Below are 12,962 nucleotides of genomic sequence, written 5' to 3'. Positions count from 1 at the left end.
TATATATATATATAGGTAATTTTTATAGGTAATTTTTGAGACCCCCTTCTTGAATCAGGCATGTATTTTTTACTGTAAAAATAAATGCAGCCTTGCTGAGCAGAAGAGAATTCTTTTAAAAATTTTAGAAAATATTTCAGATCCCACAGATACAAATCTATTACTGATTTGAACACTATGTGTGGATGTTATAATAAATGTATTAATATAGCTGTTGTAATTATTATTGTCATTATTATTGTCTTTTTTATTTTATTTTACAGAACAAAAGTAAAATTACAATACTAACATTTATGAATGTTGATGGAGCGTTTATTTTGGCAGAAACCCCAGGAAGATCTCAGTGCGCCTGTTTGTTGACAACAGCAGATTTATAAATGATTCTCATTAAGATATTGGGAAGATGTTTGTTGCACGTTTCACATTGTCACATCCATGCCTTGTAAAAATTCATAAAAATTACTGAGCAACTGACGAGTAACACTGTTTCAGTGCAGATTTTCCTCACGCTTTGGACTTTGAACCCTGGCACTGTGAGCTCGCGCAGCGCGGTTTGAATGCATGAAACATAACGTTCGGCAGTTTTTAATTTAATTGTTTAAAGCCATTTCGCGATTTCAATCATCATACAGTAACCAGCATGTCTCCTCTTCTCATCGGAGACATGCGATGCAGATGCAGCACTAAACAGTCTCTCGCTGTCGGTGCTTGTAAATATTTTTGCGTCTTTCTCTGACAGTTTTAAATGCTTCCACACTGCCGACATGTTTGCTGCATTAGCGCACCCCTCTATTTGATCGCGTCACGTCCTTGTTCGGTACAATTTATTCGGTCTTAGTCTTTTCGCTTATTCGGCTGAACACCGAAAGGGCTTTTTTTTTAACCGAATAATTTCGGTTGCCGAACATTCGGTGCATCTCAGTAGTGTTCAGGTGAGACACATTACAGAAACTGAATAAAGAAATCAAATCTAAAATAACATGCATAGTCATCAGTTGCATAAATTAAATATAGATTCATTTTTATTAAATAATATCCAAAGGTATTTTTTTCACATCTTTTTGTGTTCACACAACAAGTCATAACCAAGTGCAAGATGAAGTGAAAGATAACTAAATTCAGCATTTGCACCCTCTCTGAAAAGCAGATTCAAGTGTGTACAAACAGAAAACCATCTCAGACAGTGAGCGAATGGTAAATTTATATTTCACGTCTTCTTGTGCTTGATTAGTTAAAAATCGCTTGAATGTTTAAAGTTGCCAAGATGGCCGGTTTGAAGTCATTTTGTGTATGTGTTCATTTCAAGTGCAAGATGAAGTGAAAGATAACTAAATTCAGCATTTGCACCCTCTCTGAAAAGCAGATTCAAGTGTGTACAAACAGAAAACCATCTCAGACAGTGAGCGAATGGTAAATGTATCTTTCACGTCTTCTTGTGCTTGATTAGTTAAAAATCGCTTGAATGTTTAAAGTTGCTAGACTTAAAGGGTTAGTTCACCCAAAAATGAAAATTCTGTCATTAATTACTCACCCTTGTGTCGTTCCAAACCCGTAAGACCTTCGTTCATCTTCGAAATTAAGATATTTTTGATGCATCCCGTGAGCTCTCTGACCATCCATAGGGTCAGATATAGAACAGCATATGCTGTTTACGTTCAGTGGATTTTCTTCAGAATGGCGTTACAGGGTGATGCGGAGGAGACAAATTGTTGAATAAAGTAGTTTTTTTTTCCTTTTGCGCACAAAAAGTATTCTCGTCGCTTCGTAATATTACGGTTGAACCCCTGATGTCACATGGGCTATTTTACCGATGTCCTCGCTACGTTTCTGAGCCTTGATCGTGTAAGGACTCTTTTTGTCTATGGGAGGGTCAGAGAGCTCTCAGAGTTCATCAAAAACATCTTAATTTGTGTTCTGAAGATGAACGAAGGTCTTACAGGTTTGGAACGACACGAGGGTGAGTAATTAATGACAGGATTTTAATTTTTGGGTGAACTATCCCTTTAAGAACTTGTGTGAATGATAAACTTTCACAGTCGGGCCTGTTACAATCCTTACCATCTTTCACACTGGCTCTGGGCCAGCTCTTAGTGTCGAGTCCTGTGTTAGTCAAGATTTTTTACACCTGAAGAGGTTGTAATTTAATACACCGACATGTTTTGCTGCTGTACCTTAAGGCATCTATGCAAGTTAGCGCTGCTAGGACTGGTTAAGTCTTACTAACCAAAATAGACTAAATTGTCTTTCATCAGGACTCACCTATTAACAGATACATGAATTATATGTAAATGTGGGTGGTCATAAGATAATGTATCATAGTTGTGGCATCTTTATCATAACGATTCCTGTGTGTGTGTGTGTGTGTGTGTGTGTGAGAGAGAAAGAGAGAGCGCGAGAGAGAGCGCTGGCAATGGAACTTTGGAGCCCAGTCTGTGTGTCTCTCCACAAAATAATACTATTTAGGCTAGTTTAACTCTGTCTACAGTTGGATTCATTTTATATTGAGTTTCCCCTCAAATTTCTACTCTCAGACCAATAAAATATAATTAGTGGAGCCCAGTGACCTATCCTATTTCTCACACACACACATTTAACTCTTTTCATTAATCGAGAAAATATTTGATAGACTATTTAAAGGGATACTTCGGCCAAATTTTCTCAAATTTGTATATTGTTCCAAACCTGTATGACTTAATTTCTTCTTTGGAACAAAAAGGACAACTATTGTAAAATAGAGGATTGTTTTGCAAAAATGAAATAAAATGAAAATGAATGAATGTACATAGGGACTGTCAGGCTCCAAATAAATAATAATAATAATAATAATAAAATAATTAAAAAACAAAAACATTAGTCCAGTATGTGAGGCATAAAAAAGTGTACCTCTGTCATACTTACTCTTACTTGCCCTCATGTTTAGGTGTTTCACATTATGACACATGTTCCATTAATGAAAATAAGTTGTACCGTATGGTTTTGGAATGACATTAGGGTGAGTAAATGATAACAGTTATAATTGTGGGATGAAGAAAACTTGGAATTTTATACAAGTATAATTTAATTGGAAAAAAATGAAAATTTGATAATTGACCAGATAATTATCTGCAAAAAGAAAATGTTATTTTATTTTTTAGTCAGAATTCTTGTGTTTGTGGCTGAAAAAAATAATTAAATGATCTCATAAAATTACGAAAATTAAAATGAGTGCCGCACAAGTTTTCTTTCCATGTCCTCTCACTATCTCAGCTGTGGCTTAGTTCACTGAGGTTTATGTTATGTTTATGAGTTTTATATGTTGTATGCATTTTTCAAATGTATTTTATGATTGTTGCTTGTGCTTCATTAGACTGTTTCTGCATCAATTCATCATATATATTCACTGTACGTCTATTTTGTTTAACTTCACTGACTATAAAGAAGGGATAAATGATTGTGTGTGTGTGTGTAGTAAGTGATTTTCTCTGCAGTAGATAAGAGCTGCTTTCACTGGGCTGATACTGTAGCCTTTCTTTGGCAGGACTGTAGAGAAGCTGATTACAGCTTTGATGTTTTGGTTTCATTGATACGCCCAGTGTTCTTGCACTAACCGAAATGCTGACCAGTGATCTAGGAAGGGGTCTCATCGTAATAAAACACATAATAAGCACTCTGAAAGATGATGCAAGTGAATGAATAGTTATTGTGCCGTCAGCTGTAATTGGCAGTTGTTTCTGGGGCTTCAGGTGTACAGCACGTTCTCTAATGAAGAGTACGACCGGAGGAACGATGATGTGGATCCTGTGGTGGCGTCGGCCGAGTATGAGCTGGAGAAACGGGTGGAGAAGATGGACGTGTTTCCCGTGGAGATCGAGAAAGGTGAGGCGGTGTCTTTCACAAAATACTCCAGCTCTCTCTGAGATTGAGTGATTTAAAATCAGTCATACTTAAACACCATGTTCTGCACCTCTTTCTTTCATGACATCTCAAAACTTTCATGCTCACTTTTCCATCTCACTGACCCTTAGAATTAAACAGATTGTTTTTGCTACTGTACCTTTAAAGGTGTGGTCACATTAGCAAAATTTTGTGGGCAAAACTAGGCCCACTGTCAATAGTGTAGAGAAGTATGAAGCGCAGGTCAAACGGAAATCACTTTCAAACCAAGTTTTTTTATTGATCAATGTGGCAAATTCACGTGAACAACTTAAACATGAGAGAAATCCGCAGAGGGAAGTTTTTCGGCCTCACACGAAAACTCGCAGTTGTGCAGATTTCTATTGGAATCACTGGATTTCGCCATGAAATATGGCACAGAGCAATGGTAAACGTGACTGCACCTCTGTATGTAATGTCTGTACGTAAATGATCTCCATTGTGATTGGCTAGCCTCTTTGCATGTGAAATGAGTAGGGACATCCCTGCCTAGATGCTGAACACTGTAGGGGTATTAATATGTAAATGTTGGCAGTCATGTGTTAATGATAAATGGCCTGTTTGAACTGTGGAGAAGCTGTACATGTCTGCATCAATTATTGCATAACAATTCCAAAGTCAATGGAAAAAAAAAAATTTATGAAGGCAAACTTACCTTTTTGCTCTCTCTCTCTTCTCTTCGTGTAGGTGATAAAGGGCTGGGGATCAGTATTATAGGGATGGGTGTTGGGGCAGATCAGGGTCTGGAGAAACTGGGCATCTTCGTCAAGACCATCACGCAGGACGGAGCTGCAGAGAGAGATGGCAGGTGAGATCTTTAGATTAAACATTTGGACCGGCAGAATAGAATTTCTTAGAACAAGCAGAGATTCACTGTGGATCCATTAGATGAAAAAACAGGTCTTGATTGCTTGGAAAAGTAAGACCACACATCTCCTCAAATGGCTCTCTGATACTGTGTGCTTGTAATATTGTCCTTATCAGTCCTTTTTCTGGAGAGAAGCATAATTTTATTCAGCATATATAACAGTTAAGACTTTTACGCTGTTACAAAACAACTCCGTATCAAAAATGGCTGTTCTTTTGTTATTTATTAAAAATGTATCATGGTTTCCACAACAATATTAAGCAGCACAACACTGATAATAATCAGAAATGTTTCTTGAGCAGCAGATCAGCATATTAGAATGATTTCTGAAGATCATGTGACACTGAAGACTGGAGTAATGATACTGAAAATTCAGCTTTGATCACAGGACAAAGTTACATTTGAACTTGTATTCAAATAAATCTTACTGATTTTACTGTATTTTATCAAATAAATGCAGCCTTAGTGAGCATAAGTGACTAATGCCGGGTTCAGACTACTCTATATTTTTGTCAGTCACGATAGTCACCGTGTCAGATTACACGATTTTGACTTAAAATCTTGTCGTGTCCTGGACAAGAAACATAAATTTACTAGCCAATGGCGATTCACTTGCCAAGGTGTCCGTAGAGGGTTGTCTGAACCGGGCATTAGTGTCAAAAACATTAAAATATCGTAGCGACACCAAACCTTTGAACGGTATATATTCTGGTGAGCCCTGTTTGGGGTGATTTTGCGGCTGCAGTAGTGGTGGGCATGTCTTCATGTGCTGCTTCCTGAGGGCAGCTGGAGCAGGACACACATGTTTGATCTGTCTGGTGGGCTGTTAAACATTCTGTCCAAACCACTGCATTTATGACTGTGTCACAATACAGAAAACACACTCTTCCTCTTTCCTGTGAATCTCAGCACTCGCTGCCAACTGCCGACTTTGTTTTGAAATGCTTAGTGCTGTTTGGAAAAAGTGACCCAGCTGGGTCTCTGTCATAAACATGTGGTATAGTTTGCGGGTCAGATTAGGTGCGAGAAGTGTTAGCAATCTGTGCCTTGCCCAGATGTATTTCACATGTCACAGTGCAGCATTTAGCAGCACATTTACAATAGTACGAATTAGATGGAATGAAAGGAGGGTTTCATTACTGTATGTTTTGGAGCTTGTTTGGAGCTCAAAAGCTTGGGTTAAGTTAGATTTTAAAAAATCAGCATATTAGAATGATTTCTGAAGGAACTAAAGACTGGAGTAGTGATGCTGAAAATTCAGCTTTGATCACAGGAATAAATTACATTTTAAAACATATTCATAATTATAATCAGTAATATTATATTTTCCAATATCGTAATTATTCCAGTCTTTTGACTAGTAGTGCTACAGTAATGCACTGAAACGTGAGCGCATGCCGTGGGACCTCACATTTGCAATTTAGATTATTTCGTGGTGTTGTCACGATACCAGAATTTTGACTTCGATACGATACCTGACTAAAATATCTGGATACTACTACTGAACCGATACTATGACAAAAACATAGAACAACAGGAAAAGTTTTAACTTTGTTATTAATAATAAGAACATAGATGCACGTAACAAACTAAAGGACAAATACAATAAAACAAAGACACAAATGAAATAAATAGGGCCATTTTATTTATCCATTTTATTTCTTCCCAAATTCCATTTTATTTTTTCCAAATTCAGAGTTTTCATTTTTCTGGATTCTGTTTTAATTTTCTAGACTCTATTTTAATGGTTACTTTAAAAAAATATGAATCAAAATCATGTCTAATTAATTGAAATCATGAAACTTACACAGTTACACATCAATTTATTAAAAGTTTAAGACATTTTTAAGGCCCTATGAAATACGTTTTATTATTTTTCTCAAAATCAGTTTTATTTTTATCAAAATTTTAAAATATGTTTTCCATTCATTTTCTGGATTACATTTTAATAGTTTCATTAAATTTTTATAATCAAAAGCATGTTTAATTATTTTATAAAGATTAATTCGCTTTTAGAAATAATGAATTTATTATATTTTTTCAGAAACACTGTATATATACAATTTTCTGGTAAATAAATTCTGGGAAATATTTTTTTCTGGGAAATATTCCTTAAATTTCGTTTAATATTTTTATTAGTAGCACTATCATTAAATTAAGTAATATTTATGTCAAGCTAAACCGGTACTAGTAAAGTGTGGAATCGTACCATTTAAAGCAGGGCATCACGATACCTTTTTAGTCCCGGTATATCGTGCAACACTATTATTTTGGAGAGCAGATACCACTTTAGGCAAACATATCTAAAAGACTACTTTTCATAAGACAATACGATCCCATTATGGTCTGTTTTATTAGTAATAAACAATAATGCAAACTGAATATAGCAATGTAATTTTACTTTTAAATGTAACATTTCACAACAGTGGTTTGAGGTGTTTGTTCTCTGTGTAATTGTTTACATTGATGGTTGCTTTAAGAGACATACTGTATGAAATCAATATTTTTTTGTCATCTTAATATCTTAAACATCGTCATATTCTGTTCCAGGATCCAGGTGAATGATCAGATTGTGGAGGTGGATGGCATCGGTCTGGTTGGTGTGACGCAACTCTTTGCTGCGTCCGTCCTGAAGAACACGAAGGGAACTGTAAGGTTGGTCCTGCTCTGTCTATTAGTTACATACACATCACGTCTTCTGTTATGGGTTAGAGGTTTTATGAAAGAACTGAAAAATCTCACATTTAGCCTAGTTTAGTGTGGTCATTAGCTGCTGTATGCCATCACCACAGATGTCATCACAGAAGTCTGCTTAATTTCTTGAAAAAAAAATAAAAAATTCTGAAAGTGAGTCCAAAATACTGTTTCTCTGTTGTAATAGATGGGGTGTGGGCTTCACTAATTTCATAGAATTAGAATTTGTATTAAATATTTATAGTTACAGTTCAATCGTGACAACTCAGAATCTTGTTAGCACGTTAATGGATATGACTGTTTATGTGTTTTATGTATTAAACAGACTAGATCTGCTACACGCACTGCTGCAGAGCAAATATGGACTTGCTACTGCTAACAGATACACAGACACGCTGCTGTGACCATATGAGATCTGCTGAACGAACAGGCATACGCGAATGATAGACAGGTGGAGCTGAGGGAGGTGGAGGGTTTCTGTGCTTCAGGACCAGCTTGCAGTGAACACTGAACCAGACAATTTAAATGTTGAGCAAGCAATTTCACTGGCTGCAGGCCAGTCAGCTTATGGCATAGTTAATTATGTGATTGCTAGATTGCATGTAAAGAACTGTAGGTTCTGGATCTGTACGATTCTCCACACTTGAACCAGATAATCAAGGTCTTCAGGGTTACTCGATAGTTACAGACGGGTGTATTGGAGCAGGGTTGGAACTGAAGCCTGCAGGAAGGTAGCTCTCCAGGAGCAGGTTTGGAGACCTCTGCTCTGGGCTAAAGGTTACGAGTTCACCACATGCAAATAAACAATGCACACACTCACACAGGCTCCATTGTTTCCTCTCTACATGATGTACGCCGATCAGTATACGTTATACACGTAATCCTCCTTGTTCACCTGTCAATCACGCCGTTCAGGTTTCTGATTGGCCGAGAGAAGCCTGGTACTCAGAGTGAGGTGGCACGCCTGATCAGTGAAACCCTGGAGCAGGAGCGGCAGCAGCAGCAGGTGGACGACACATACGAGCAGTCCACTGAAGAGGTCAGTCAAACACACAACTCATGGGCTTTTTCTTACATCAGCGCTAACACATTGTACACGTTTGGAGTGCAGTGCTGGGTAGGTTACCTACAAAATGTAGTCTGTTACTGATTACAAATAACACGATGAAAATTGCAGTCAGTAATGTACTCTTAGATTACTCATGCATTCTTTGTTTATTTTAGATTACTTTTAACCTAACTTGTTTATAGATTGAAATTGTTTTTTTAAAACAAAGACAAATAAAATTTATGATTATTAACCAATATCAGAGAACATGTGAATGCGTTGTTAAATTATTGAAATATTAACTTCAAATCACGGGGGCTTTAAGTTAATATTTTATATCAATGGGGTTTTACTGACAAAAACGTTTAGGAATCCCTGAGTCACGTGAACAAACATAACTAAACATGAAAACACCAAAGACATGGTCGAAGTCTTTCATGTTTTAAATATTATACATTGGTGGTGTTTAGTAACTTGCGTAGCTATATATCTCATACATGGTATAATAGGGAAGAGTTAGGGACAATCAATAAATTATGAATAATTTACTGCCATTGTGTAATGCAATTTGTAATCATGTAATCCATACACAAGTAGTCTAACTAATCTGATTATTATCCGAAGTATTTTAAAAAGTAATCTAATTGAATCATAAGTACTACATTTTTGGAATCTGATTACACTTTCCAGATTACATGTAATCACTTACTACCCAGCACTGTGATGTATATATATATATATTTTTTTTACTTTACTTTGTAGCTCAATATCAGTAAGATTGTGTTTGTTCCTGTGCATTTTAATTCATAGTTCCCAAAGACTCACTAAAGACTTATTATAATTATATTTATTTGCATTTGCATTTGCATTTATTATAATGTGCTTGCTTCTTCAGTTAGTGCTTTGTCCCATGATATTTATGATTTCTATAAAGAAACATGCTTTGGTTTAGTTATGACATCTACCAGCAGGGGCTAACTAGACTAGTCAACTAGTCAAACCTTGCCACCTTGCTCGGTCCAGACATATCTTTTTAGGTGTATTTGGATCTTTGGTTGTCAGAAGGTTTTAAGGTGCTGTCACAATTACCATTGCTCTGTGAAATCCAGTCATTTCAATAGGAAAACACAGGAGCAGAATTTTCCATGTGAAATTGCTGTGTTGACCAGCAGAAAGGAAATTTGTTTGAAAATGACTCACTGTGTGAGCTGTGCATTATGCATTGCTGCGCTATTGAAAATGTACCTTTTTCTCCTGCAACATTTTGCCAAAGTTTTTCTAATTTGGCTGCATGTTTAGACTGGAATCCTGCACAGAAACACCTTCAGACTTTTTTAGCCAGAACTTCTTTGTTGAATGTTCACAAGTATGCAAAAATATGTAAAAATCCACCATGCTGAATGAGGAAACAGATTCGTGAGTCTATTCAAAATCGTAGTGGGGTTTATACCGGTGTTGAACCACTGTGCTTTTGGTACCTGTGCAGGTATGCTACGCTTTTGAATTCTGAAATGTTAATGTTTCACCAGTGGTTTTCACAATTTTCGTTATACTTGGGTTACTTTGTTAATTCCTAACTTATTTCTTAACTTTGCTCTATTTTTGGACTGGCTGTTTCTCGTTTTGTTTTTGTTTTTTTTGCATTGCGTTGCATCATGTCTGTGTCTCTGATGTCATGATAGGACGAGCACTACGAGGATGAGGAGGAAGGGGGAGAGGATGGCATCCTTGGTTCGAGTTTCGGCAGGAGGAATGTGGAAGTGTACGATCTGCCCGAGAGCGAGGAGATGTTCCTGCCGTCAAACATGGACGCCGCTCAACTAACTTTAAGATTTAAAGAGGTAACAGACTTTTGGTGCTTTTCATTTCACTTATGGCTCGTTCCCACCGAGCGGTACGGGTCAGTACAGTACGGTACGGTACGATTCGGGACCGAACACCCTGATCCAGCTTGCGTTTCCACCGCCAACAGTACTTGATGCGTGGTCTATGCCGGAAAGTAGCGATCGACGATAAAGCGCGACAATAAGTACAACTCTGCCTCTTTTTGTTAAATGTCTGTTTTAATGAACAATAACAGCCATTATAAAAGTATAAGAGGCTTATATAAGAGGAAATAAAGACAAAAGCAAACAATTCAGTCAAACGTATGCTACAAAGTAAGCGCTGTACTACAGTAAAGTTCAAAATAAATATAGAAACAACTTTGTGCTCAGCCAAAACGATATGACCAGGAACAAATAATAGATTCACGAGACCACGAATGCCTGTTAAATATACCCAAAACTAATTGTATCTCGTGTTTAATCACTACAGAGACATCAGAGCCAGCGGCAAATGTCGGAAGGATAGCCGAGTTAAGGCTGCTCTAGGCGGATAGATCCGAAATTGGCATAGCAAATTTTCAAATAGGCGCTATCTTTATAAATATACACCGCAGATTTGAGTTTTAAACAACTACATTCTCGCCTGAAAAACTCTTAAAACTACATTTCGTGACACAATAACAGTAATATTTTGAAACTTACGCGGGTTTTTTGGCAATGACGTTTCACAAGTCCACAAGAACGCACATTGAGAAACGGCGTGAAATTATAAAATACACGGTTATATTTTTTTGTGTTTTGTGCACTCTGATGTTAATAAGCCCAACACTCATGTACAACAGAGCGGAACGAGTGAAGAAGAAGCTTTATCCCCTTGTATCACGCAAAAGTGACGATTCCAGTCAACCAATCAGCATTCTGCAGTGAGTTTAGCTCCACCCTTTTGGTACCGTTTGCTAAGTACCCCAACGGAAGGGTACCAAAAAAGTGGTACGGTACAGTTTGCTATTTTGGTACCATTAACAACTTCTGATAATGGAAACGGACATAATTGCGTACCGTACTGTACTGTACCGAACCGCTCGGTGGAAACGAGCCATTATTTATAATAGATTGCCATTAACGATTTCCAAATTTTGTATATATTCTGTTTTAATTTCAGCTCCAGATAAAACACACCATTGCAGAAGCCGAAGTAGATGAACTGAAAGAGAGAGTACGGACTTATGAACCATCTTATCCATTTATATCAAACGTACAGCAGTTCCTGTGTGCTTTAACTGATAAGGTTTTGTTGCTGTTGCAGTTGAGAGAGTCGTCAGAGGAGCGTGCGGCGTGGGAGGCGAGGGAAGCTCAGTTAGAGAGGAGCGTTCAGGAGAACTCTGAGAGAATCGCTCAGATGGAGAAGAACTGGCTGGAGGCTCAGGCTCTCTGTAAAAGCATCAACGAGCAGCTCAATGACACGCAGAGCCAATATGAAGCTCTGGATAAAAAATACAGCAAAGCCAAGAAACTGCTCAAGGACTATCAGCAGAAGTGAGTGGTGGCATCAGCACTAAGCTTTCCATTAGTATAAAGTTTAACTGCTTTGTGATCATCATGCAATGTCTTAATTGTAATAACTTCAAAATTCTATGTACATAGTCTGTGATTTGCATGAACGTGGGCTTTTTGGAGCATTAATAGCACTTTTTTGTCCTTTGTGGCAGCCCCTAGTCAAAGTATGTTTTCGCAGTCTCTTCCTTCTCAGTTTCACAGTACAAAGTTATACAGATTTTAAATGACATGAGAGTGAGAATGCTTTACAGTCAACTAACCATTTAAAATGTCACTTACAGCAAGACACTACATGCAAAATCCACTGTTTTGTCATGAACTGGTCAGTTTTGAGATTTTGGGCTATTTTGCTTCCATAGCATATCTTTTTTCAGACTAGTGGAGAGAAAGCACCCAACATCCATTTAAGTTTTTGTTTTATTTTTATTTTATACATATCTTTAAAGGTTATTTTCTTAAAATGAGTTTTTCTCATGCACTGATCCACTTCAGTAGCATTATATTACATATTAATTTAACTGTGCAGTTTTTTTTCCTAGTGTTTTTCCTAGTGTTTTTCCTAGTGTTTCCGAGTGTTTTTGAGGAGTGTCTTCATATAACATTTACCTGATTTATCTAACATTTTATTCCGAAAACATGGTGATTAAAACTAAAGAAAAGAGATCTCCAACAATCCCTCTGTAAAAAAATAAATAAATAAATAACTTGAATTTTGAACTTCACTTTATCCAGTGTACAGATTTCTGTTCTGGAAATGTATGCAAAATGTGTGCATATTAAATGAAATAATGCATCATTTGCATATCTAAACATAACATTGCAGAAATTAGAAACAAACATTCTGATTAGCTGTGTGTGTCTGTGTGTGTGTGTTTGTTTGTTTGTTTGTTTGTGTGTGTGTGTGTGTGTGTGTGTGTGTGTGTGTGTGTTTGTGTGTTTGTGTCCGTGTGTGTGTGTGTGTTTGTGTGTTTGTTTTCATATGTATGTGTTCGTGTCTGTGTGTGTGTTCGTCTGTGTGTGTGTGTGTGTGTGTTCACCTGTGTGTGTGTGTGTGTGT

At 37.0% G+C, this 12,962-nt stretch overlaps 1 protein-coding gene across 1 annotated transcript in view; it reads left to right on the top strand.

The window, feature by feature from the left end:
* The window catches only part of LOC107742970 (neurabin-1-like), a 25,689-nt gene that overhangs the window by 2,148 nt on the left and 10,579 nt on the right, over positions 1-12,962 (top strand). Inside the window, exons 2-8 of the mRNA XM_016556059.1 lie at positions 3,723-3,855; positions 4,600-4,720; positions 7,331-7,435; positions 8,390-8,513; positions 10,205-10,363; positions 11,511-11,564; positions 11,655-11,884. Of these exons, the coding sequence (XP_016411545.1) occupies positions 3,723-3,855; positions 4,600-4,720; positions 7,331-7,435; positions 8,390-8,513; positions 10,205-10,363; positions 11,511-11,564; positions 11,655-11,884 (926 nt within the window). The remainder of the gene's footprint in view (positions 1-3,722; positions 3,856-4,599; positions 4,721-7,330; positions 7,436-8,389; positions 8,514-10,204; positions 10,364-11,510; positions 11,565-11,654; positions 11,885-12,962) is intronic.

Source organism: Sinocyclocheilus rhinocerous, unplaced genomic scaffold, assembly GCF_001515625.1.
Source record: "Sinocyclocheilus rhinocerous isolate Xijiao unplaced genomic scaffold, SAMN03320098_v1.1 scaffold45, whole genome shotgun sequence".
Lineage (NCBI taxonomy): Eukaryota > Metazoa > Chordata > Actinopteri > Cypriniformes > Cyprinidae > Sinocyclocheilus > Sinocyclocheilus rhinocerous.
The sequence above is the reverse complement of the archived record's forward strand: the minus strand, read 5'-3'. Positions and strand labels throughout refer to the sequence as shown.